Source organism: Pan troglodytes, chromosome 8 (assembly GCF_028858775.2).
Source record: "Pan troglodytes isolate AG18354 chromosome 8, NHGRI_mPanTro3-v2.0_pri, whole genome shotgun sequence".
NCBI lineage: Eukaryota > Metazoa > Chordata > Mammalia > Primates > Hominidae > Pan > Pan troglodytes.
The window spans coordinates 83,771,542-83,796,382 of NC_072406.2; the positions used below are offsets into that span (position 1 = coordinate 83,771,542).

General features: G+C 51.6%; 1 protein-coding gene across 2 annotated transcripts in view; it reads left to right on the forward strand.

The window, feature by feature from the left end:
- The window catches only part of CDH23 (cadherin related 23), a 419,047-nt gene that overhangs the window by 157,587 nt on the left and 236,619 nt on the right, over positions 1-24,841 (forward strand). For both annotated transcript variants that reach the window (XM_054659691.2, XM_054659692.2), the window contains exons 7-9: positions 12,205-12,399; positions 16,250-16,378; positions 23,373-23,451. In XM_054659691.2, coding sequence (XP_054515666.2) covers positions 12,205-12,399; positions 16,250-16,378; positions 23,373-23,451 — 403 coding nt within the window. The remainder of the gene's footprint in view (positions 1-12,204; positions 12,400-16,249; positions 16,379-23,372; positions 23,452-24,841) is intronic.

Below are 24,841 nucleotides of genomic sequence, written 5' to 3' on the forward strand. Positions count from 1 at the left end.
CCCTGGGTTCAGAGACAGTGCCCTGGAACCGTGATGGCCCAGCTTCTGGACTACAGGCTAGCTTTTTAGACAGGACTCTTCTTATAGATCACATCGTATCATTCCCTGGATTTTTCTCTTGGAGTTTTCTGCCTCTGCAGATAGTTGTGAGAATTTTTTTTTTTTTTGGCCTTTGATTTTTCAAAATATGTTTCCATAGTTAACTCATTTTATCTCCACCCCAGCTCTCTATAGAAGATAGTATAGGGATTACTATACCCATTTCCTGGATGGAAACACTGAAGCATCAGATGTTTATGTTGACATTGCATAGCAACAGAGAAGGAAGTGGGAAGTTATTGGAGAGCAGCTGGACTGTGACCCAGAGTCTGGGACAGTTGTTTCTGAGACTTCCCTAATCAGGCCAGTGTGCATGGAGAGGAATACAGGCACCACACGGATCCTTCCTGGTCTCCAGAAGCTTGTTTCCAAGTCCCTACTTGAGGGCACGGGGGTATGAGGCTTCCAGCAGCCAATCAGACCAATCACTCTGGCTAAGGAGGGGTATGAGATTATGACTCTAAATAGCTAAGAACTGGATTTCCTGACTCATACCTTTATTCTTGGTTTCCTCCCATTTCATGGAGAGGAAAACAGAAGCCCAGCCCACGAGGGAGGGGGTGGTACCTGGTACATGCTGCCTGGTGTTGAAAGCAGATGTCCTGGGCGCTGGGGCCAGGGTGGGTATCAGGGCTGCACCGTCACCACGGCCCTTCCTGTTCCCTTTTTCTCTGCACACAGCCCTTAGCCAACTGCTGGGAATGGAAATAGCATTCTTTATAATGTGAAATTATTTCTTCCTTAGTGTTTCAGCCTATAGTGTCACTGTTATGAACTTTGGTGCCACTTTGACTCTTGATCCTTTGTATGTGCGCCAGCCGTCCGTCCCTGATGCATGATACCCTCTGCTGCCACGTGCTCTCTCCCTCTGCTCCTACTGGTCTGCAAGTGAGAAGATGCAGGGGGAGCCTGGAGGAGGCAGGTGCAGGGACGGCCCTGGAATGTTGTCAGTGATGGCAGGTGGCACTGGGGGATCTCCAAATTCTACTGTCATTCATTCTACAGGAAGGTCACTCAGTTGGAGTCAAGGGTAAGGAAACTTGCCTTGGAGCTCCTTAGTCTCTGAATAGGAAGGAGCTGGGGCTGTTTCATGCTTGGGTATCACACTTGGCCTTGAAAGTCAAGCTCCTGAGAAGAAGGGAGGGAGGCCCCAGATGTCCCTCTGATGAGACTCCACCTAGCCCTGCATGTCCAGCATGTGTGCATGGGGTGAGGGAGAGGGTGTCTTGCCCCAGACCCAGGCATGTGTGCTAGAAACCTGGGTGGAGCCAACAGCCTCTTCTAAGAAGGGAGGGAGTGTCAGTCATTGGGTGGTGATGTCTGACGTCTGCTCTCTAGGGGAAATATCCAAAGGAAGGCAGGTCAAAAAGACAGAGGCACCATGAGCACAGGCCTGGAAGGGGACCACACTTTGGGGCTGGCACATAGAATAGCTGAACTGAAATCGAGGACCTTAGTGGAGCAGTAGTGAAAGAAGAGTTTAAAGAGAGAAAGTTTGTTGAGACTATCGTGATAGTCAAGGCCTGGGAGACTTTGCCTTGGAGCAGATGGTGGTGATTTGGGGGGAAATGAGATGCTGGATGAGTGCTTTAAGGCAGGGACTTTCAGGATCCATTGCAGGGGGCAGAGTTGAAAGGGAGGAGGCAGCTGGGCACCATGGCTCATGCCTGTAATCCCAGCACTTTGGGAGGCTGAGGCGGGCAGATCACTTGAGGTCAGGAGTTCAAGACCAGCCTGGCCAACATGGTAAAACCCTGTCTCTACTAAAAATACAAAAATTATCTGATCATGGTGACACAAGCCTGTAATCCCAGCTACTGGGGAGGCTGAGGCAGGAGAATTGCTTGAACCTGGGAGGCGGAGGTTCATGCCATTGCAGTCCAGTCTGGGTGACAGAGTGAGACTCAGTCTCAAAAAAAAAAAAAAGAAAAAGGGAGGAGGCCACTCAGTGGTGCAGCCATAGGGAAAAACTGTTTTTAATTTTGATATTAACCTTTATCAAAGTAATATATGTTGAATTTAAAAGTCAAATAGTACAGCTCAGCTTATAATAAAAGCAGCAGACCCTGATTCATTCTTTACCACTCCTGCTTCCCACCCATAGAGAACCTCATTCAATTTCTGATATTTACTTTCTTATTTCTAAATCACATGCCTATACATTGTTTTAGTTTTGAATATTATCTATTGATTTTTCACCTATGAAGGATGAGAATTTCACTTTTACACCATCCTCTACCTTATCTTTGCTATACACACACACTGGAGCATGCACCCTACTCTTAACATTCACTGAACCCTACTCTTAACATACATACACCCTACACAAACATCCTACTCATAACTTTCACTATGTCCTACTCTTAACATACATACACCCTACATAAACACCCTTCTCTTAACATTCACTATCCATCCTCCAAACATAATTATATTTCTCTTTTTAGCTAAAACAGCATTTAGTGTACACACTATTATGATTATGTAAATGTTATTCACAGCTGAGCCACATAATATACTGTAATTATATTTTCTCTTTTATTTTCTCTAGAATTAGTAATCACTTCTTTTTTTGTTTGTTTCTTAGTGTTCCTTAATGCTTGATGTAGGGAGCCTCTCAGCATATTCAAAGTATATTGAGTTTTTAAAATTTGATTTTCATTTTTCTTAACAACATTCTCCCTGGAGTGTCCACCCTCCTGTCTCAACCTGGGCCAGCTGTGCTCTGACTTGTGTGGTGTTCTGGAGGCTTGATGTGGGGTGGGCATTGGAGAGGAAAAGAGGGTCACTCTGAGGAATCTGTTATCTTTCTTCTCTATTGGATCCCTTTTCATGAATGTCATATTTTCCTGTTTCTTGGTTTACAGTTTCTTGAAGTACACTCTTCAGTAATTTTCAGAAAAAAGTGTTCATGGGAATTTTTTTCACTTCATCTGAACAATGCGTTCATGCTATGCTTTTGTTTGTTGATAGTTTGGCTGTGTATAGAATTCTGGAATGGAAATAGTGTTCTTTATAATGTGAGCTTATTTCTTCCTTAGTGTTTCAGCCTATAGTGTCACTGTTATGAAATTTGGTGCCACTTTGACTCTTGATCCTTTGTATATGACCTTTTGTTTCCTCTCTGAAAGTCTCAGGATTTTTAAAAAATAATCAACGTTTTTGAAACTTCATGGTTTTATGCCTCAGTATGAGTCTTTCTTCTGAACACATACTGGTCTCTCAATCTGGAAACAGGTCCTTCAGATCTGGGAGATTTTCTTATGTTACTTTTTGGATGATTTCTTCCTCTTCATTTACTCTGTTTTTTTTTTTTTAACTTATTTATTTATTTATTTTTGAGACAGAGTCTCACTCTGTCACCCAGGCTGGTGTGTAATGGCGTGGTCTTGGCTCACTGCAACGTCTCCCTCCTGGGTTCAAGCATTTCTCCTGCCTCAGCCTCCCGAGTAGCTGGGATTATGGGCACCCACTACCATGCCCAACTAATTTTTTGTATTTTTAGTAGAGACAGGGGTTTCGCCATGTTGACCAGGCTGGTCTCGAACTCCTGACCTCAGGTGATTCACCTGCCTCGGCCTCCCAAAGTGCTGGGATTACAGGCATGAGCCACCATGCCTGGCCTGTATTTTTTTTCCTCTGGAATTCCTATTAGTTGGAATGTTGGATATTCTGAACTGCTCCTCTAATTTTCTTACTTTTCTCTCCCATTTCATCCCTTTGAATTTGTTTCTACTTTTGGGGAAATTTCTTTATCTTCCAACTCTTCTCTTGAGTTTTTAAATTTCTACTGGGCCTTTTTTCCTCTTGGAATATTCTTTTTCCAAAGATGTTGTGTCTTGTCTTTCTGAGGATATTAAAGATGCTTGTTGTTGTTATTCCTTTTTACTGTTTTTTCCCACTCTGTCTTTCATGTTAGAGGCTCTTCTCAAATGTTTAGTGATCCTTAGTTGTCTCTTCATATATACCAGTGAGTTCACGTGTAGCTGCCTGGAAGCTTGCTGTGTATGTGTGGAGCAGGGCATGGTTGGGACTGCTTGTTAGCCAGTGGGCTCCATTATGGGATGATTGGAGGAGGACCTGGCTGTTCTTTCGAGGGATCTGCAACATGTCAATGTTTGTGTTTTCTCTTGCACCAGTTTTCATTTTTACTGCCTGGAGCCTTCAGGAGGCTGAATGGCTAAAGAGAACTGAAGAGGGATGGGATTGGTGGAGAGGGTACAGATTTCTTCCTAACCTCCCTGTTTTCAGTGCCTGGTTCAGCTTCCATCCATGAGTCCAGAACCCAACTAACTCAGACCCTCTAGAAAGTAAATCTCACATTTTCTGCAAGAGGTGGGGAAGGGATCTGGGAGTCTAACCACTCTTTTTAAAGCTGTTCGGCCCCACCCCATTCCCTCCCACTCAGCATCACCTGGTGTCTCCGGGTCCTGAGCTTTTCCAGTGTTCTGAGATGCAGGCCTGAGCTTCAGCTCACCCGTCTCCTAAGGCAGTTATAACTGGCCCATCTGTTTCCAGTTTCCAGAATTTTGTTGACATCTCTCATCTGCTGTTGTCTCCTCTCCTGTTCTTTTTGCCCTTGTGGATTTATGCATTTTTAATTCCTTTATTGTCATTTTGGTGAGGGGCTGGGACAAAAACAGAATTAAATGGATGTGTTCAATCTGCCATGTTTACCACAAAATCCTGATTCTTTTAAAACATTTATTGAATGCCTTCTATGCACAAGTGACAGTGCCAGGACTAAAGAGGTATCCAAGGTAAATAGCAAAAAGGAAGAGGAGGGTGAAGAGTGGGAGCTGGGAAAGAGGGGGAGGTCTCGTATGGCTGCAGCAGGTCAGGAGAGCCATTCGGTAAGCACTTTGATGAGTGTCTTTCAGGGATTCCAAAAAGCCAGTACACAACTGGAAGCTGTGAAGGAGGGACTCTGAGGAGGGACTTGGAGATGGGAGGGTGCTGAGTTGGCTCTGGAGGAGACCAGAACAGCTGGGGAGACCAGCTTAGGCCCAGAGAGATGTCCTCGAGCCATGTCAGGGTGTGAGTGACTTAGGGCCCAGGCCACAGAGCTGGCAGCCCACCCCAGCTCTCAGAGCATACCTGGCACCTTTTAGATCCAGTACATTTCACCCAAGAGAGCAGATACTGGTAGAAAGAAGAGATGTCGTCAAATTATCGCTCCCCGATTCCTCCAGGCATAGATGCCGGAGTATGGGTACACATGGGTTTATGCACACACGTGCCCCTTCCTGACCAGAATGGGGCTCCCTGAGATATGTGTTGGTGCCCCATGGGCATTCGCCCATCCTGCTTCTCTCCCCTTTACTGTCCTCTGTGTGGACCTTGTCCTCCTGCGCTCAAGTGCCTTCTTGCCTATTTGAGAAAGAAACATAGCCCACCTCTCCCATAGACCCCATTTCTCCTCCATCACTGCTCCCCCATAAGCTGGAATGCCACAAACCCCCATATTTGGAAGTGACATCCTCCCAAAGCATCCCAGTAGGAGAGGCGCCTGCTTTAGCATCCAACAGAAACCGAAGTGCAGATGTTTCTCCTCTGCCCCAGGAGCCCATGTTCAGAAAGTTCCTTGCCTCTGACTTGAATTCTTCTTGTTCCAATGGGAGCCCATTTTCTTATTCTCAGTGAAAGTGTGCAATTTTGAAGTACCCTCCTTCCTTCCTAAGCTCTTTTTTGGCTACAGCTCCCCACCAATCCTCTGTTCTCTTACCTAGAGGCGTCTTCAGCTGCCACCCTCATCCCCAGCCCTTCCAGACCAGGAAGTCCCACTTGAGGAGGGGCCCTGAGCCCACTCTCCACCCTTTTCTCCGGAATCCTGAAGTCTGGGCACAGAAAGGTGACCCGACTTTGAATCCTGATTCCACCACTTACAATCTGTGTGACCTTGGACAAGTGGCTTCATTTCTCTGACCTTCCATTTTCCCCATCTGGGAAAAGGAAGCAGGGAGCCGAGGTGTATAAAAATGCAACTGAGGGCAGAGGACGGGAGGGCAGAATCCCACTAGCCCCTCTCCTCTCCCCACCCCAGCCCCAGCAGACAGCTGCCCAGCCTCTGAGCAGCACAGGAGGCTGTTACCAGCTCTGATCCACCGAGAAGCCTGCACCTTGTCAGGACTCCATCTGTCAGGAATTTATTACTAATGCATTTTATAACAGGCTCTGTAATAAGATATTAAAGACTGTAGCAGCATCTAGCAAGCATTCCATAAATATTAATAACACCTTTAGAGATGGCACCTATGGTGGAAATGGTAGGGCTTTTTGCCAAAGTTTGGTCAAGGGTACAGCATAAATCTTGAAGGGGGTGAAGGGAGCAGGTGCACCCTAAAGGTGAGAGGGTGTGGAGTCCTTCTTTTCTCTCTCTCTCCTATCTTCCTTTCTCTTGCTGCTTAATTTTTGTATGTCTTTTCCTCTGTTCATAAGTTTTCCTCTAGAATGTCTTTTTTTTTTTTCCTGTTTCAGTTAGTTCCTTTCTCCCCAAGTTTCCTTTCCTCCCTTTTCTCTTATCTTTCCACTTTATCCCGTTTTCACTCTGGCCCTCAGTCCTGCCCCTCTCACTGTTCTCACCGCATTTTCCTCTGTGTTCCTGTGCTCTTCCTTCTCCTTGCCCCTCCTCCCTGCCCCCCTTTCTTTACTGCTCTCTCTGTCTGGTTCCTCCTTCCTGCCTCTCTGCCCCACTCCCTCTGGCCTTTTCTCCCTTGCTGCACACTCTCCCTCACCCTGTTCCAGTGAGCAACCTAGCCACCTCTGGAGAGGCCTGGAGTGTAATGTAACTCACACTGCATGTGAGAAGTGAGCTATTTATCATTATTATTAACGAACAAGATCCTTTGCACGGCAGAACTTTCCCAGAGTCGATTCCCTTGTCACCCCAGGAGTAGCAAAAAGATTTATTTGTCTCTGAATTGCACAGGGTGGCCCATTTACAGCAGGTCCATCAGAAGTGACATGGAGCTTAAATGGGAACTGGAAGAGGCAAGACCAGCCCTGCCTGCAACCTGCATGGCGTGGGTTACTTGGCGAGAGAGAACACCTGGCAGGTGCAAGAATTTTGAAGGGGATAATGCCTAGACATGCTCCCTGGTCCCCTGAAGGCATGGGTGTACATTTGGGGAGACTTCCTTTGAAATGGCCCAGAAGCCGTAAGGGAGTAGGTGGGACTGGGCAGGGGGGTACCATGAAGGAGGGGAGGAGGGAAGCAGGGGTGGGGCAGAGAAGTGGGTCAAGAGGCCTCCCTCAGAAGCAGAAGTGATCATGCCCCATGGGGTCTTTCTTCCAAAGACCACGGCTGCTCCTTTCCAGCAAGAAGCTGGACCCAGGGCGAGTGTCCACAATGGAGGTGTGGGGAGAAGCTACCCTGGAAAGGAGGGGCCCAACCCCCAGCTGAAACAGGCCTCTTGGTGCTGCTTCTACAACTCCAGCCCGTGCAGCCCCAACCCCAGACACTCCAAGCCCCACCCCAGACACCCCGAACCCCACCGCAGACACCAGAGCGACACCTTCCACTCATTCTCCTTGTCCTCAGATGGCAAAGTCTGGCCCTGCCGAGCATCTCTCTTCAAGGCCTGTCCTGGCTGACTGTGTGAAGTCCATGATCAAGCCATCCCTTGCCCATCCGGCCACCTCCCCATGCGCATGCTGATAATTGCCTGCAACCTGGATTTGCACGTTAATAGGAGTGTCTGGAGATGGTTAAAAAGAAGAGGGAGCTGGCATTTACCCAGGCTCCTTGATTCTTCTCCCCATTGTAACCTCCAGCCTCGGGTGGCAGGCACTGTGCCCTCATTAGCAGTCCAGGAGTGGTGGCCTGGCACTTTGCTTGCTGTGGGCGCTAAAGAGGTAGAGTCCCATCAGCAGAGAGTCTGGGTGAGCCTGGGGCAGAGCCATGGAAATGAGGAGGCCCTGCCCATGGCTGGGCATGTTCTGGGGGGCAGGAGCAAGGAGCTGAGACCCATGCAGGCCAGCGTGAGCAAGTGGGGTGCCCATAGAAAGGACGGCACAGGCAGGTCCCAGCACCGCAGCCATGGGCAGGAGACAAAGTCAGCGGGGCCTGGGACGGCCAGGGTGGGAGGCTCTTGGAGGCCCTCATCTCCATTTTTTCTCCTGCACTGTGCTCTGCTCCGCTCACTGCAGGTGGGCTTCCTCTGACTGCCCGTGGCATCTCTGCCACCCTGTAACTGTGGCTTTTGTGTGGCTTTCGGCCTGTCATGGTGCCCACTCCAGCCAGATAACAAGATCTTTCTTTCAGATTCTCAGAGAAAATTGATTTAATTTCTCAGGCCCCACCTGATTGGCATGGCCTGGGTCTGAAGTCACTTGGAACAAACATGAGTGCCTAGACCCATCACCTAGAGCAGAGCTGTGGTCATGAGGAGCAGCTGTTCTTGGAAGGAGCGTGGGTGGGGAGGCAGCGGTTGGTATCTCTTTGGGTGGGGTGGAAAGAGCACTCTGTATGAGTCAAGGCACCCGATTTCCACTCTTCGACTCTGTCATGATCCACTTGTGAGGCCTGGAGCAAGGCACGTCCCCTCTCTGGGCTCATTTTCACACCTGTAGTCCACCCTAGGAAATGGGGAGGCTAGACTGGATGACCCCAAGGTTCCTTCCAGCTCCTGCATTCCAGCTATCCAGGGTGGTGTATGGTCAGGACTGGCTTCCTCGTTTAGGAGCCTCCCAGGCCCCCAGGTGCCCCCCTCACCCCTGCCTCAGATCCCACCCCTCCCCTCACAGGCTCTCAAGCCCATTGTGGAAGGTCTTCTGGGGCTCTTCCGTCCTCATCTTGTCTTCAGCAGCCAGGATCCAATCAGCAGAGATGTTCTCTTTCTGAATTTTAAGGTGCCCATTTGTCCCAAGTTCATGGTGAAGAGATTCATTAACTGTTTACACTATTTCTAATACTTCCCCCTTTATGTGAGGCTCATCTCACCCTGCCTGTAATGATATTTTATTACTATAGTAATAAGTGCAATAACCATTTATCGAGTGTTGCTCAGTGTTGCTGTGTGTCTGGCCCAAGGAGACTCTCTTTTTTTCACACCTTATCTCTTATAATACTTTTTTTTTCTTTTTTCTTTTTTCTTTTTTTTTTTTTTTGAGATGGAGTCTTGCTCTGTCACCCAGGCTGGAGTGCAGTGGCATGATCTTGGCTCACTGCAACCTCCACCTCCTGGGTTCAAGCCGTTCTCCTGCCTCAGCCTCCCCAGTAGCTGGGATTACAGGCACACACCACCACGCCCAGCTAATTTTTGTATTTTTAGTAGAGACGGGGTTTCACCATGTTGGCCAGCCTAGTCTTGAACTCCTGGGTAGGAGCTGCTAACAGCTCCATTTTACAGATAAGGAAACTGAGGCCAAAAAGAGGTTTAACAGCATATGTCTGCAATCTCCCAGGGGAAGTTTCCAGACTCAAAGTTAGGGAGTCTAACTCAGAATTCATGCTCTGAGCCACCAAGTGTTACTCCCTGTAGCCTACCTGGAAACCCAGATGCACCTGGCCCCATAAAGCAAATCTGCTTGCATTGAGTCTGCAGATCTGTGTGCACGTCTGTGCATTTCCCTGGAACAGCAGCTGGGTGTTCAGACAAGCCCCCAATGTATGTGCTGATGAGCGCCCCTCCTTCCCCGCATCTACTTCCCTGATAGAGCATGGTGCCCAGGACCTGAAATGCAGGAAGTCAGCATTCTTTTCTCTCCAATAGTTTGTCCCTTCTAAGTATATGAATGGCTCCTTGCCAGGCCCATTTAAAACCTTCTCTAAGTTATGCAGAAATTAAATGGGTTTTCACCGCAGGGCATGAAACATAATCCAAGAAGGTCAGACGTGGAGACCATCACTTCTTTTTCCCCTTTTCCACCATTTCCTGAATCTTGCTCTTAAATCCTCTGATCAGATGCAGAAGGATCAGAGAGGCTTCCCCTCAGGACCATGCGGTATGGACAGTCAAATGTCCTCGCCTCCCCGAGGCAGGGAGCTGGAGAGCTGACATCTCACGGGAGCCGTCCCTCTCCTCTGGGCGCCAGCTTCATACAGAGTGGTTTAAGTAGACTGGCCGAGTGCTCTGAAGTGAGGGCCGGCTACCCTGTTTCCTGTTGTTGTTGTTGTTGTTGTTGTTGTTGTTGTTGTTGTTGTTAAATATTTGGTAGAATTCACCAGTGAAGCTGTTGAGTCCTGTGCTTTTCTTTGTTGGAAGATTTTTGATTACCGAATCAAATAAACATAAAAGCATAATGTTGAATTAAAAAGCAAGCTTCAGAGTGATCTATTGTATATGAAAACCATCTATTTACAAATACCCACAAAACAGTATCTTATATTATTCATGGCTAGATATAGATACATATGAAGTACAAAAGCAGACTTTCACACAGGGGGCTGGCAGCTCTGAAATCAGAATGTGGCCCTCCTTTCTTGTGGCAGGAGTCGTGGGCCCCCATGAAGTGTTTCGTTCTGGATTCATGGGACTGGCTCTGGCACTTCTGTGTGATCTAGAGAGAGTGAGGGCAGGACAGAGAACTGTGGGTTAGCTGAGAACCTCAGAAAGATCTCCTTAAGGTTGGGGAGGGGTGGTGGAAATAAGGGATGCTAAGGTACCCAGGGCTTAGCAACAGGGGAAAGTTCTACCCCTAGGGCTGAAGGGAAAGGAGAGGAAAATTGTATTATCAGAGCCCACTGAGAGTTGGGGCCATGGAGGAGAGCCTGCTGGGGTAGAGCTGGAGGGGGTAGAGGAAGTAAGACCCCAAACTCTTTCTCTTCCTGCTCTGGGAGCTCCTACCAGAACTTCCCATTGGCAGAATCCAACTGGAAGCCAGCCAGCAAGAGAGCCTGGAGATGCAATCCATTGAGAGCCCGGGGATTGGGGAAAGGCAGAACTGGGTGGATCATGGTGCCAGGGGAGTGGGTAGACAGGGAATGCCCTGGATGGTACTGTTAATATCAGTGCTTCTTGACACCTCCCTGCCCCACCCTTGAAGGTGCCCTTGTCTGTGCCCCTCTAGGTTTCCAGAAATTAAAATTGCAACTACTGTCTTCTCAGCACTTATGTGCTAGAATGTTTACACTCATGATCTTATGTATTCTTCACACTAACCCTGTGAGATATGATTAGCTTCAGTGTACAGTGAAGGGATTAAGGATCAGAGAGATTATGTAATTAACCCAAAGACACACAACAAGGCTGGGATTCCAACAAATGGTCTGTCCATCCCTGAAACTCTAGCACTTGTCTGCTTTGCCCCCTTGCAGACTTGATTCTGTTTTGGAGGGAATGAGCATCTTCCAAGCAGCTGAATTAGGATAGGCAAACCTAGCAGAGGAAAAGCACATTCAGACGGCCAGAGGTGTGAGGGAGCCTGCTGGGTTCAAGAAGTATAAATAGCTCCATGCCTCCAGGAAACAAAATGTGAAGGGGGAGACAGGAATGGACCACAAGGGCCTGTGTTCTATGCAAAGGGCACTGGGGAGTCACGGATGGTGAGGAGGAGAGGGGCGCCCTGCATCTGCCTCCTGTCCCCAGTGGACAGAGTGGTTGGAACAGGCAGGACGTGAGCCTGCCCATTCAGGTTGACACTTGTCTGCTGATGGGGGCAAATCCACAAACCCAGGAAGAACCCTCAGCAGCCCCATGGCATTGTTCTCCGGAGGCCCTTTCCAGCCTGACCAGGGGCCCCATAAAGAGCACCCCTGTGTTAAGTGCATGGTCTGTCTGTGAAGGGCTGCCAGGAGGGAGGCTTGAGGCTGGTCCCCAAAAAGGAAGCCTGCAGCTTGGGCAGCCAAGGAGCATTTGACAGAGGAAGCGAAACCAAGAAACAGGTTTGGGGACCGTAAGACCCCTCATCCAGAACTCTAGGTTAAGCAAATCATCTTTGGAACTGGTGTTCTTTACAGCCACCAGGAGGCCATCAAAAAATGAAGAAGAGGAAAAAAAAAGATACTGCATTTTAAATTTTGGGGCCCCTCCTAGAATGAAAATGACAAGGCCTTGGGTCTGGTTGGCTGAGGGATGTAGAGAATGGGCTTTGAGGGACTCAGCCCTGATGGCGCAGCTGCTCCGCACTGGCTCACCCTTGTACTTGCTTTGCTCTCATCCCCAGAATACACCAGTGGGGACGCCCATCTTCATCGTGAATGCCACAGACCCCGACTTGGGGGCAGGGGGCAGCGTCCTCTACTCCTTCCAGCCCCCCTCCCAATTCTTCGCCATTGACAGCGCCCACGGTATCGTCACAGTGATCCGGGAGCTGGACTACGAGACCACACAGGCCTACCAGCTCACGGTCAACGCCACAGTGAGTCTCCATGCTGGGGCCCCGGCCGTCCCGGCTGCCTCTTCCCACCCTGGAAGAGAGTGATGGGGCATTCCAATGGGACATTGACCCAGTGGCACACACTCGATGATCTATAATAATTATAGTGGTGATAGTCATGATAGAAATGAGGCTGGCATTACTGAGGCTTTGTGCTGTGTCCCTGGCACCGTGCTGAGCACTCGAAGGGACTTTAAACCTCAAGCAGCCCCATGTCATAAGTATTGTTAAGATGCCCATTTTGCAGATGAGAAAACTGAGGCACAGGAGCAATTCAGTGACTTTCCATGGTCACCCAGGAGCCTGACTCCATAGCCTGCTCGGGTAACTTCCTTGAGACATTCTTAGTGCAGAGCGCCTCTTGCTCTCTGGGACACAGGACAGAGGTGTTCACCCAGCTGTGTCCTGACACCATCCAACCTGCAGGGCCCAAAGGAGTTCAGGCATCCTGGCTCTACTCCCCAGAGTGGTGACATTCCACATCATCCCTCTGTGCCAAGCACATTGCTGGCCCCTGGGAATTCCAGGATGAGTGAGTCAAGGGCAGAAGGCAGGAGAGGGTAATTATCCCATCTGATGGCTGACTCTGTTGAGAGTCACACAGCCCATGAGTAGTGGCAGAGCAAGAACCCAAACCAGGTTGTCCACCTCTCAGTCCAGTGCCCTGACCACCATGCCCCATGGCTAGACATCTCCAGGTCTCAAGAACATCGCAGCATGCCCTTTGTGCCAGCTGTTTGGGAGATCCTGGGGAACAGGCAAGCCACACTCTAAATAGGGTCCTCCCCCTACCTGCCCCCTCTCCCTGCTCCCAGCTGCCGCCTCAGGGCATAGCTGGAGCCATCAGCTGGCAGCAGGGCCATAAGCTGGCCTGTTTTCCCTTAGATTCTGTTGACAAAGCTTACGCCAAGAGCAAAAAAACATGGGAGTCCCTCTCAACCCTCCAGGTCCTATCTGCCTGACACTCAGCATCCACTCCTGACCCACATAGCTGTCGAGGGGCCTGCCGGCAGCGCTGAGGGGCTCTCCTTGGTAGGTCACAGGCTCTAGATCCAAGGCTCTGGATCTGGACTGGGTCCAGAATCCAGTTTTGAAAGATGGGGTGCCCCCAGACTTGGCCAAGATGCAGAGAGAGGCCTCAAGACCCAGGAAATGCGAACTTCTTGTTTGGCCCTGGCCCAGTGGCTGTGGGGAGGTCACTGCAGGTGACACTCACATTCTTTCCTTCTCCCCTGGTTAAGTGTTAGTTGCCTGGGAGGAGCTGTGTGCTGCTGTTTGTAAAACTGACCTCAGAGGTCAAGGGGACATGCAAGCCCAGGATTTGCTTTTTGTGCACATTTGCCTGCACCTTCCATGCAGCCTGGCACCCACACATGCGCTGCCCCTCCACCGCACTGTTTGCACACACCAGGGCCCAGAAACACGCAGATGCTTGCCCGCTGTGGTATAATTTCCATCCACCATAAAAATGGCTTTGGACCGTGGGGAATAGACCAGAGCTGGGCACAGGCAAGAATCTGGGTGGCGGGGCCTATCAAGAGGACTGGGCTCAAGCTGGGATGATGAATACAGTTAAATTGCTGTTACTCTCCCAGTAATCAGGCTTGAAAGCAGCAGAACGGGAGGGGCCCTAGAAGTCCCTCTCTAGATGGCTTCCTCCTTGCTTCTGGAGTAGCTGACACCGAGTCCTTCTCGGGGCTGGTGCTGTGCCCTTGGCTGCTGAGCACTTCCCCAAAGAAGGAGATTCTCGGCCTGGCATTGCGGGCAACAGCGTGAGTTCCCAGCCACCACTGAGCTGGTACCAGGATGGGGAAATTGAGGCATCCTCTGGGAACAAGCTGCTGAGAGCCATGGGCCCCAGAGTTACAGCTGGGAGCCTGGCAGGATCACTCCCCTTTCCCCACCACAGAGTCCAGAGGGGGCTGGGCAGGGGCATTTGTGGCATGAACAGGACTGCAGTCACAGGTATGGGACAGAGAGGGCCTGTGCCAGGCTAGACAAAAGCCAGCTGCCTGCAAAAGCCTGGTTATGGCAAATCAGAGCCACTGGCATCCCCTGTCCAAGAGGTCAGGGGACTTGTTTTGAGCTTCCCCACTCCAGCCCTGGGTGCCTGGTGGTCATTCAGGTCCCTAGCTGGGAGCTCTCCCCGTGGGCAGTGCCCAAGCCTGCCGTGTGGGCCCCAGTCCTGGAGCCTGGGAGGCTGCCTGCCAAGAACCTCTCTGCTCACCTCCTGCTTCCAGACCTTCCTCTCCCTTGCAGCACCCACTCCCATCCCTAAAGGCCCTCCCACCCTCTCACTGGCTGTCCCTGAGGATTCCTAAAGACAACCAGCCCTCCCTTCTCCTAGGCACAGCAGCTCCATCTCTGCAGGCCAGGAGGAGGCACCAGGCTTCTTGGAACTCCAGGAATGCCTTGCTTCATTCAAGTCACCCCAGACAAACCAAGGGAGAGCTAACCTGGGGACAGTCACTCCTCAAATCTTAGCTCAGAGAATGTTCGAGCCTGAGGGGCCTTAGAAGTCATTCACTTGAGCCCCTTCATCTCACAGAAAAGGACATCAGATTCCCAGGGGGAAAAAGAACTCATTTGAGGTTACTCAGCAAATTAAGAGACCGAACTGATGTTAGAGCCCCAAGTCAAAACTGTTAGTGGCAAATTTTTATGTGAAAGGATCTGAGTTTGAGTTCTGGCTACACACTTAGAAGTTGTATGACTGTGGACAAGTTACTCAGCCTCTCTGAGTCTCTGTTAACTCATCTGAATAATGGGCTCATCATAACTACAGATGCGAGTGAAGTGCCCGGTAGAGTGGCTGCCACGTCATCTGTACAAAGCACTGCAGTTACTATTATTGCTGGCTATTGTTATTCAGTTGCAGCAGGCTACTTAAACAGTAGAAGATAGATTTGGAGTTTTCTTTCTTGCCAAGCATTAAAAAAATTTTTTTTTGAGATGGGGGTCTTGCTATGTTGTCCAGGCTGGAGTGCAGTGGCTATTCACAGGTGCAATCTTGGTGCACAACAGCCTCGAACTCCTGGGCTCAAGTGATTGCCCCACCTCAGCCTCCTGAGCAGCTGGGACTACAGATGCATTGGTGAGGTTTTATACAATGAAATTCCCAACTGACGGTTTAAATATTGCTCGCCTGGCTGCAGGGGGATGGCCTGTGTGACCTCTCAGGAGTCTTTCTCGGAGTCCCCCAGATGTCACAGACCCTGGAGCTCCCCCTGCTGGTTGGATTGGGAAAAGTCACTGAACCAGTAAATCCCCAGCCCAAAGCAAGGGACTCATGAATGCAGGGACACAGGTGCCAGATTAATCCCCTCTGTGGCCTTTCTTCTGAGGAGTCCCCATCTTTGTCAATCCCCTGCTGCCCTGGGATGAGTGGGGGCAGGAAGTGGGCACAGAGAGGGGTGGTGACCTCCAGCTGAACTCAGCAAAGGAGCTCAGGGCGGCACCATATCTACTCCAAGCTGGTCATCCCACCACCGGATGTCCAAGGAAGTCAGGCCTGGGCTGCTAGGGGCTGGAGGTCTAGCTGTACCCCAGCCCTGCTTTGTAACACTGGATAAGCTGCCTTCCTCTGGACCTTGGGGATGCTGTTTGTGTTTTCCTGTACAGCTCAGAAATCACCATGGCTTCTTAGAATTCTTAAGCTTCGTTTTACTAAGCCCTTCCCTGCTGGAGTGCAAGAGCATGGGTGTGTGTGTGCGTGTGCATGTGTTTGCACTTATGTGCTGCACGATGCAGGTCTATGTGTGTGTGTACATATGTGTGTGAGTGTCCCCACCATCACTCAACCTAAGGCTGTGTGTTCTCTCCGCTCTCTAAGGATCAAGACAAGACCAGGCCTCTGTCCACCCTGGCCAACTTGGCCATCATCATCACAGACGTCCAGGACATGGACCCCATCTTCATCAACCTGCCTTACAGCACCAACATCTACGAGCATTCTCCTCCGGTAAGACTCCTGGCCCTTCCTTCTCAGAAGTCCCTTCTCAGAGGGACTTCCTTCTGAGCTCCTGTTAGGGATGGGCCCTGTTAGTGGGCTGGGCTCCTCCTTGGCTCCTCCGCAGTCCCTGTGCGTGGCAGTGATGAGTGTTCTGGCACAGTGAAACCCCAGCCACTCTTCACACCACGCCCATCTCCTCACCCTCTCACTCTACCCAAGGGGCTCTGTGTGGCAAAGAACAAAGGCTTCCAGGGCAAGTAACGGGGAGCCATTCAGACAGACTTATGTGGAGGGATGGGGATCCCGTGCAAAATTCAGCCTGCGCTGAAGAATGGACTCAGTCTGGCTCCACAGAACATCAGTGTGGCTCAGCCGTGTCTCTGCCGTGTCAGTCTGTCCCTCTCTGCTGATGAGCACTGCCAGAGAGGGTGGCAGCTGCCCTTCTTCAAGGGCCCTCTTGGCCCCGGCTCTTCCCTGCGAGCTTGCAGCTCCTTCTGCCCTCCCTAATGCCCAGTCTCTGGATTTCTTAAGTCCAGGTTTCCAAGAAAGGCTCCTGATTTTTCTGGTGTGTTGCAAGGTCATAGGTCACCAGCCTGTAGATCGGCTACCCATGGGTGTCTTAGAGGACAAAACATGCCTCGGCCCCCTCTGCAAGGCTGTGGATGGAGCAGCTTTGCTCAGCTGTGGGCCAGACGGGCAACGGCAGCCATCGCTAGTCTCATAACCATTCGTGCGTCTGTGCAAACTTGAATGCAACACCGGCTGTGGGTGGAAAAATTAGAAAAATGCGCCTCCCCTAGGCAGTCAATCCCTGGTCATTAGCTTAGGGAACAGCGTTTGGGGAAAGAAAAATGAGCCCCTTCTTTTGAGAGAACTCAGTGTGCTTAGAGGAAGGACTCAGCTTTGGGAGCAAAGTGGGGCACCCGCCTAAGGCTCGTGAGCGTTCAGGGCCCCACCCGCATCCCTGCACACGCTCACAGAATTGAGTGTGACAGGTGAGCTTCCCTTGACTGGGGTGCAGGCTGTGCTCCTGGGCCTGACCCCTCATTTGGAGACCATGGCTGCCCTGGCCACTGGCCTCCCTTCACAGCATGAGGCCCCAGTCTCCTGGTGTATGGGACTGGCATTTGGCCACTTCCTTCTTGGGACAGGTGTGGAGGGAGGCTCTAAGAAGCAGGATCCTTTGCGGCCTGCTACTGTTGAGTGTTTGAAGCTGCTTTGAGAGTAGAGGGGGACAGATCAATGCCCCCAATTCCCCAGCCTTCTCTTTCTTAGCATTCTGTGGGCAGTGGGAGCCCCTGCTTTTGAGACTGAAGGCTGTCTCTTCTCAGCACAGCCCAGCCCATTTCCCATGACTTTCCTAGCCCCCTTTCTCTCTGCCCCTAGCCCAACTTTGCCAGGCCGATACCTTCTCAGCATCAGGTCAGCTGTGATGTGCTGTTTTCAGATGAGGCAGGGCCCACAATCTGCCCATGGCCCCTGGACATCTCCTGAGTGGTCAGCACTCTTGAACAACTTGCCCCACCTCTGCTCTCCTGAAGGACTGGAAGCGTGCAGTTCAGCAGGGACAGGGTCTGCTGTGGGCATAACATACAGTGTGTGCTCAGGAGATGGTAATGGAATGGACAAATGAACAAGCACCCTCACCCTGGGCAGACCAGCATACTCACCATCCTGCACCCTCTCCGCCCCTGTGCCTGCTCTTGTCGCCAGCCCAAAGTCCACCCACCCATTTGTTCCCAGTTCACTCTCTACCTTTCTTATAATTTTTTCCCTGGCTTCTTCCCTATCTGTCCCAGAGATAGCAATTCCTCTCCCTCAACCCTGGTAGAATTAACTCTCTCTATGCTGTGTAATTTTCCACTTAATTATAGTCTCGCCTGTAATGTTACCTATATATGTGGGTTACTTCTGAGCCCCCAGTAATCAAGGTACTTGAGTCTCTGGGACATGATCTCATCCTTCCTTTGGGTCTCCAGGGCATCATGCCCAGAGCTAAGTGCAGGGAAGATGCCCAAGACCAACTAGATTGAAGTACAGAACATGGCGGTGGCTGGGCAGCCAGAGGAGCTCAGAGGAGTCCCGCACTGCCGTACTCACTTTGGCTGAGTCAAACGGCCTCCTGACCAGCTCCTCACTGGGAAAGGGGGATAATTGTGCCTGCAGTGGTGCCTCCCTCTCCTTAGGGTTTTAACGGTTGGAGATAATGCACATAAAACACACAGCAAGTGCTGCCAATTAGCGGACATTAAACCATGCTGGGCAGTGACCTGGTCAGTCAATTACAGTAGCTAGGTTGGGTTGGGGCTCCCAGCTTCAGCTTCCTTTCAGAGTCGTTGTAGTTGGGAAGAGGTGTGTTCTTGGTGTGAGTGTCCCCTGAGACCCCTAGGTTGTCTTTTTCTAGTATCTTTTTAGTATTTCGTGCAATGCTAAGTTTGCATGCTTTTATTTCAGACCTGCAGATTTCTGAGCTGTCTGTCCATTGGGTCTGCACTTCATCCTTTTATGCACCCATCAGATGTTGATGCGGCTGGTCCCATGTGCAGGCCCCATGCTAAGCCATGCCCTCTGCTCTACAGGTGATCCCACAGGCCCCTGCTAGGGCAACTCCTCAGTCTCAGCAAACCAGAGCCTTGCCCTCCTTAGCTTCCGGTCTCCTGATGCTCCATTTCTTGGCATATGCTGTGATTCTCCTCTCTCAGACGCAAGGATCTTGATGTCTCTTTGCCTCACCAGTATTGTTCCTTTGTCTCCACAAGGGCACTAAGGCCCATGCCCAGGGAGCTGCTAGACCCCCGATCTGGGTGGTGCAGGTTTGAGCCCCACAGCTTGGCTTATGGCTGGGCTGGGGGAGCCAGAAAAGGCAGTGCATTGAGGGTTTCAGACCCTCCAGCCTGGCCTGGCTCCCCCGGGGCCCACAGAATCTGCCTCCGTGTCCACACATCTCTGCCCTTCCTCCAGTCTCCACACTTGAGGAGTTCTCAGGTTCCCTCGCCTCTTGCAGAGCCTCTCTCCTGCAGGCCAATTCCCTTGCACTGCCAGCCTGATCCTTCCCAGCTGCTAATTGGTTTCTGTGCCTTGATCTGGGCCCTCCATGTCCCTTTACAGTGTAGAACCCTGATTTAACGCAGCAATTCCCAGGCCGGGCCCAGGCTGAGATGCACCCTGGCCTGTTCTGCCTCCCAGGCCAGAGGACCCCAGCACCCCCATTCCCAGCCTTGCCTCTGCTGCCCCGGGGCCCCCACCGGACCTTTCCCCACTCTCCCCAACTCCCCCTCTTTATCTGCGGCTCACAGCATGTATGCCTCCCCCTATCAGCGTATCAGGTTAGCATGCCTCATCTAAAGTGTATATATTACCTAATAAAATCCTTCTTATTTGGGATTATTGCATCAGATTTTAATTTCCTCACTCGAGCAGCAGCATGTCGGCCTGCCCGTCAGTGAAGGGCCGATAGAAGGTGAAAAGAGCGGATAAACTGCACAAATTACTGCCAGCCGATGCCTATCAGCCCTTTGACTGGAATTGACTGAAATTAAGGACTGAGAAATAGGATTTGCTACCTCAGAATCTGCTGTGGCAGCTCTCATCGGAAGTCCCCTTCAGCCCCCACCAGCCTGCTCCCCCAAGGATGCCTCCTACTCCTGAAGCAAGCTGCACGTTCACCTTTCAAGTCCTTAATCCCGTCATGGAAATGGGGTAGGGGGTGTCCCGGCTGAGCTTGCTGAGCAGGAGGAGGACGTGGGCCCCTGAGGCCAGGAACAGCCCAGCTGGGCTCCTGTGTCCACGGCTTTCCTGACGAGGGCATCTTTGGAAGGGGACAAGCCACAGAGGGAAGAGAAGTCCAGCTTCTCTCAACTGTGTCCCCACTGCCCGGGCCTCAGACGCTGGGGCTGCCTCTCACACCTCACCCCCTCCTCATCTTGGCACATGCACTGGGTGCAGAGCCCTGAGCCCTTGCCTCCTCCAGAGAGCAAAGGGGTCCCCCAGGCACACCCCACACTGCCCTCCATTCCCCAGTCACCTCCGCCTCCCTCCACCCCACCCCCCACTGCACCCTGTGACTCTCAGCAAATCCCTGAGCACTCTGAGCCTCGGTTTGCTCACACATACCCCCATGTGAGGAAAGAGAGGGAGGGAGAACCTTGCTGGGGGCCCCACACAGTGGAACATCATAGACACTCCACTAGTGCCAGTTCTGCCCTGGAGGCTGCTAGCTGTCCTCACAATGCACAGAAAGCCGCTTGCCTCTAGGTAGAGATGATTAATATGGGGTGTTGGGGAGTCTGAATTTGCTGAAATTCTTTGGAAAAATCCACGTGGATGTGCATTTTCTGGAAAGAGGCCCTGAGTTGTCATCAGATGCACACAGCGATTCCAGGCCCAAATAAATAGTAACAATCATGTTTATAGCATTCGCCATGTGCCAGGTGCTCTTCTGAGTGCTTCACGTTTATTGGCTGCTGAGGGGTGGGGATTGTGATTTTTACCCATTTTATAGATGGGGAAAACAAGGCAGAAAGAGGTTATAAGTAACTTACTCAAAGGATTCGAGCGCACGCAGTCTGGCAGCAGAGTCAAACCCTTAACCACCTTGTGGTGCTTTTCTGCTCCTCCCATTACAAACAGCGGGGCCCCTGCAGGCCTGCACACTGTAGCCTCTCTCTCGGAGGCTTCCTACTCCCTGAAATGTGGATTCCTGTGCAGGGCAGAAGCCCTTGGCAGGTCGCACCCTGGCGCACACCCCAGCTGGACTGGCTCCCTGGAGAAGCACAGCAGGCAGTGTGCCCTTGGGAGCAGGGTCGGCTCCGGGCCGAGCACAGCCGCACTTCTCCATCCCCCGTCTTTGGAAATAAGTTTCAGTATATTGAAAATATAATCACTGAGCCTCTGAAACAAGAGCTGTGGGCTCCCAGGAGCCCCCATTCCTCCCTGTTAATTCCTTCTCATAACATTTCCAGTCTTTCTGGCTGCACTTGTATTAAAAGCTCAGGGTTTTATTAAAAGTGGATTTATTTACCCAAAAAAAGATGAAACCCCGAACTTTGCCAGGAGCCTGTCAGAGCTTGCTTCGTAGAAGCTCGGGTATGACTCTTTTAGGAAGAGTCCTCATTGTCCTCCTGTCCTGGAGAACCGACTGGCCTCCACAGAGCCCTGCCCGCCCAGGGGGCCTCTGGGCAGCCCCATGCAGGAGCCCAGCACGGGCTCTGAGGACTGAGGGCACTTTTGTCGCCAGGTCTCCTCTGCACAAGCCTGCACCAGCCCCCTCGTGTCTCCCCCTGAGGATCACTGTCCCAGGCCTGGCCTAGCCCTGCTCTGCATGTGTGTCTGGGACATGCAATTGCCCCTGAGTACTGCTTAGTGACTCTCTGGGGTGGTGATCCAGTGGGCCTCAGGTCCAGTTATCCTAGCAGGCCAGGAGAGCACGGAGCAACTGCTGTGAAGGGATACAAGTGCTTGGGGAGGGTGAGGTGGGGGGTGCCCCTGCTGTGTCATGGCAGCGAGACTGGGTGGAGTTAGAGGAAGGGTAGCTTGCCCCACAAGAGCGCAGGGCGTGCGTGTCAGGGAACAAGCCTCTGCACAGGTGAGGGGGGTGGGGGTGCAGCGCAGGCTTCAGCCTCCTGCTGATAAACAGTGAGTGGAGGGAAGTGGCCGAGGACACAAGAGCCCTTCATTAGCCATGCAGATGCCAGGGTTGACATTTCCCTAGGGGGTGGGGACAGGCTTATCTTGCTCTCCATCACCCAGGGGAACACTGTGGCCTGGAGCCAGAGCCTCAGGCAGGCATGGTGGGCAGGCATGGCTGGCACTGGCCATGGTGTGATAGGACCTGGGGAACCAAGTAAAGGCTGCCCCAGGCAAGGGGCGACTCAGCGAGTGGTGGCGGTGACCTTCCACCCTAAGGTTTAAGGGCTCTGTGAAGGTTTAAACAAACTCTTGTTTGTTCGTTTGTTTATTCAGTCAATCAATCAACCCATCAATTGATATTCGAATGTGCCAGTTGTATGCCAGGATCTCTTCCTAGGACAGTCTTATGCCTCCAAGCACTTGCCTGAGCTCTGCCTTCTGCCCAGAGCACCTTCCTCTTCATGTTCTCTCCCTGGCAAACTCCTACTCATGCTTCATGACCCATGCTGAATGTTGCCATCTGTACGACCATTCGCCAATTCCTCCAGGTGGACTTCTCCCCTTTTTTGTACGTTTCTCCATGTGAGCCATATGTGTATTCGCACTCCTCATATGCGTATAGCAGCTGTCTGCTCAGATGTTCTTGACTTCATGCCATAGGCTGTGCTCCCCAAGAACGCGTTCCCCTGGCTTCCCATACTGTTAGTTCCAGCTCCTGCCCCTTCTCCATCAGTGCTGCAGAGAGAATGAGTAGGGGTGTGGGCAGAGCCATTCCAAGCAGGAATTGCCAGGCACAGCGCTGTGTGGGCCATGGTTCCTAGGGCCATGGCGGCCTCCTGAGTTGCCACCGTCATCCCCCGAGATACCTGCTTTCATGATTTATGCTTTCATCCCTAAAGTAGTTGAGCCACCATGTTCTCCTTTATTCAAACCCCAGTGAAAACAAGGTCCCAGGCTTTTTGCTGTTATTCTTATTAAGGTGGAGGGAAAGTGAGGCCAGAGAGGTGCAGCAACCTTCCTAAGGTCACACAGCAACGTGATGGGTGGTTGAGCTTGAGACCAGATCTCTTGTCTCTTCGCTGGATGCTCCTCATCTGTTCTTCCGTGGTGGTCCATTTGAACATGGGATATGGGAAGGGGAAAGGGGAATGATAACATCGGTAAGGTTTGGCCTCCCCGTGGACCCTAGGGTGTTTGCCTGGGAACTGCAGTGTGTGCCCAGGGCAGCTGATGCCTGAGCCCTTGGCATCTACTTCCTGGGTTGCCCTTGCAGCCAGGATCAGCCTGGGGAGGGAAGCTGTGGGTGCCATGATAGCTACAAAGAAAGACAGCAGCCAGGGGACCCAAACTCAAGTCCCTCCTCTCTTCTGCCCAGGGCACGACGGTGCGCATCATCACCGCCATAGACCAGGATAAAGGACGTCCCCGGGGCATTGGCTACACCATCGTTTCAGGTAAGACAGAAGGCTGCCCTTCTCTCCTCTCACCCCTCTGTCCTCCACCCAAGGAGAGCCAGTAGGCATCTCAGGCTCTGAGGGCTAAGGAGAGGTCTGCGGGCATGTGGGACAGGGTAGGAGACCTGACTACAGGGACAGTCCTCGCCAAAGGGCCAGGAAGGTGACCGAGTGAAGGCAGGAGGAACAGGGAGAAGAGGTGCTGGGAAGCCGACAGAGGCTAAGCTGTCTAGGGGCTGCTTGGCGGGCACTAGGGGGGTGGGCGCGTGTGCCGCTGTCCAAGGTCTGAGACGGTTGGGCACTTTGGGGCTCTGGGCCTGGGACTTTGGTGACTCCCATCTAACCTCCTCCAGCGCTCTGGGTTTGTCTTTTTCTTTTCGTATTTGATGAAAAGGTGGCAGTTCTAGCATCGTTTTAGAACAAACGGAGCTGCAACTTCAGCTGATTTCATGTTCTTTTCACATTTCCAACCCTTAAGAATTCATGTCGCATCTGGAATGTTGCAGGGGGGAACATCGGCCCCGTTGCCGCCCAGCTGCCTTGGTTGAGCAGAATAGTGACTGACAGCAGAGATGGTTCCGGGTGATGGGATCCCTGACCCACGCCCCACCCAAAGACTGACAAATGGCAGCTCTGTTCGGCTGTCCCAGGGCTGGGTGGTTTTAGAGCAAGGTTGCCTTGAGGATGTGGTGACAGGCTGCTCGCCCACAGACTCTGGCTCTGCCCACCCCCCATACATGCCATACACAGCCTCCCTGCCCAACCCACGAGTCAGTGAAGGGTCAGCCTGGTGTATCCAGGCAGGCCAGGTTGATGGCCGAAAGGACATCTGGCCACCAGGCCAGTTTCCACCCACTGCCTCTCCCTACCATACCCCCACACCCCCAGAACTGGGAGTGGCATTGTTGGAGTAGCATCCTGCCCCTAAAGCTCAGGACAGCAAAGCATAGTGATCAAGAACATGGAGGAGGATGGAGTCTACTGTGCCATGTCATTTTCGTTGGGTCTCTGTCCCTCAATTTGCCTGTACCTCCATAAAATTGGAGCAACAAGAGTACCTACTTCAAGGTGATGTAAGGGTCAGATGATTTAACATATAAAGGGCTTAGTTAACGTATGTAAAGTATCACGTAAGTGTTAGCTGCGGTTATTACTACAGATAGCAGCTAATGCTACCTTGGGAAGCTAGGGGTTAGCTAGTAGGAGGGAGACACCTCATGTCTTTGGCAATGCAGGAAACCAGGGGTGTCATGGGCTCCCTGGGACCCGCAGCTGCTGACATGACTATTGTTGCACCTCTAAGCCCAGGGAACCCCAGGACCCGGAGCAACTCCCAGCCCAGCACAGGTGGTGACTGGCAGCAGGAACATGGGTTTGGGCCTGTGCACCA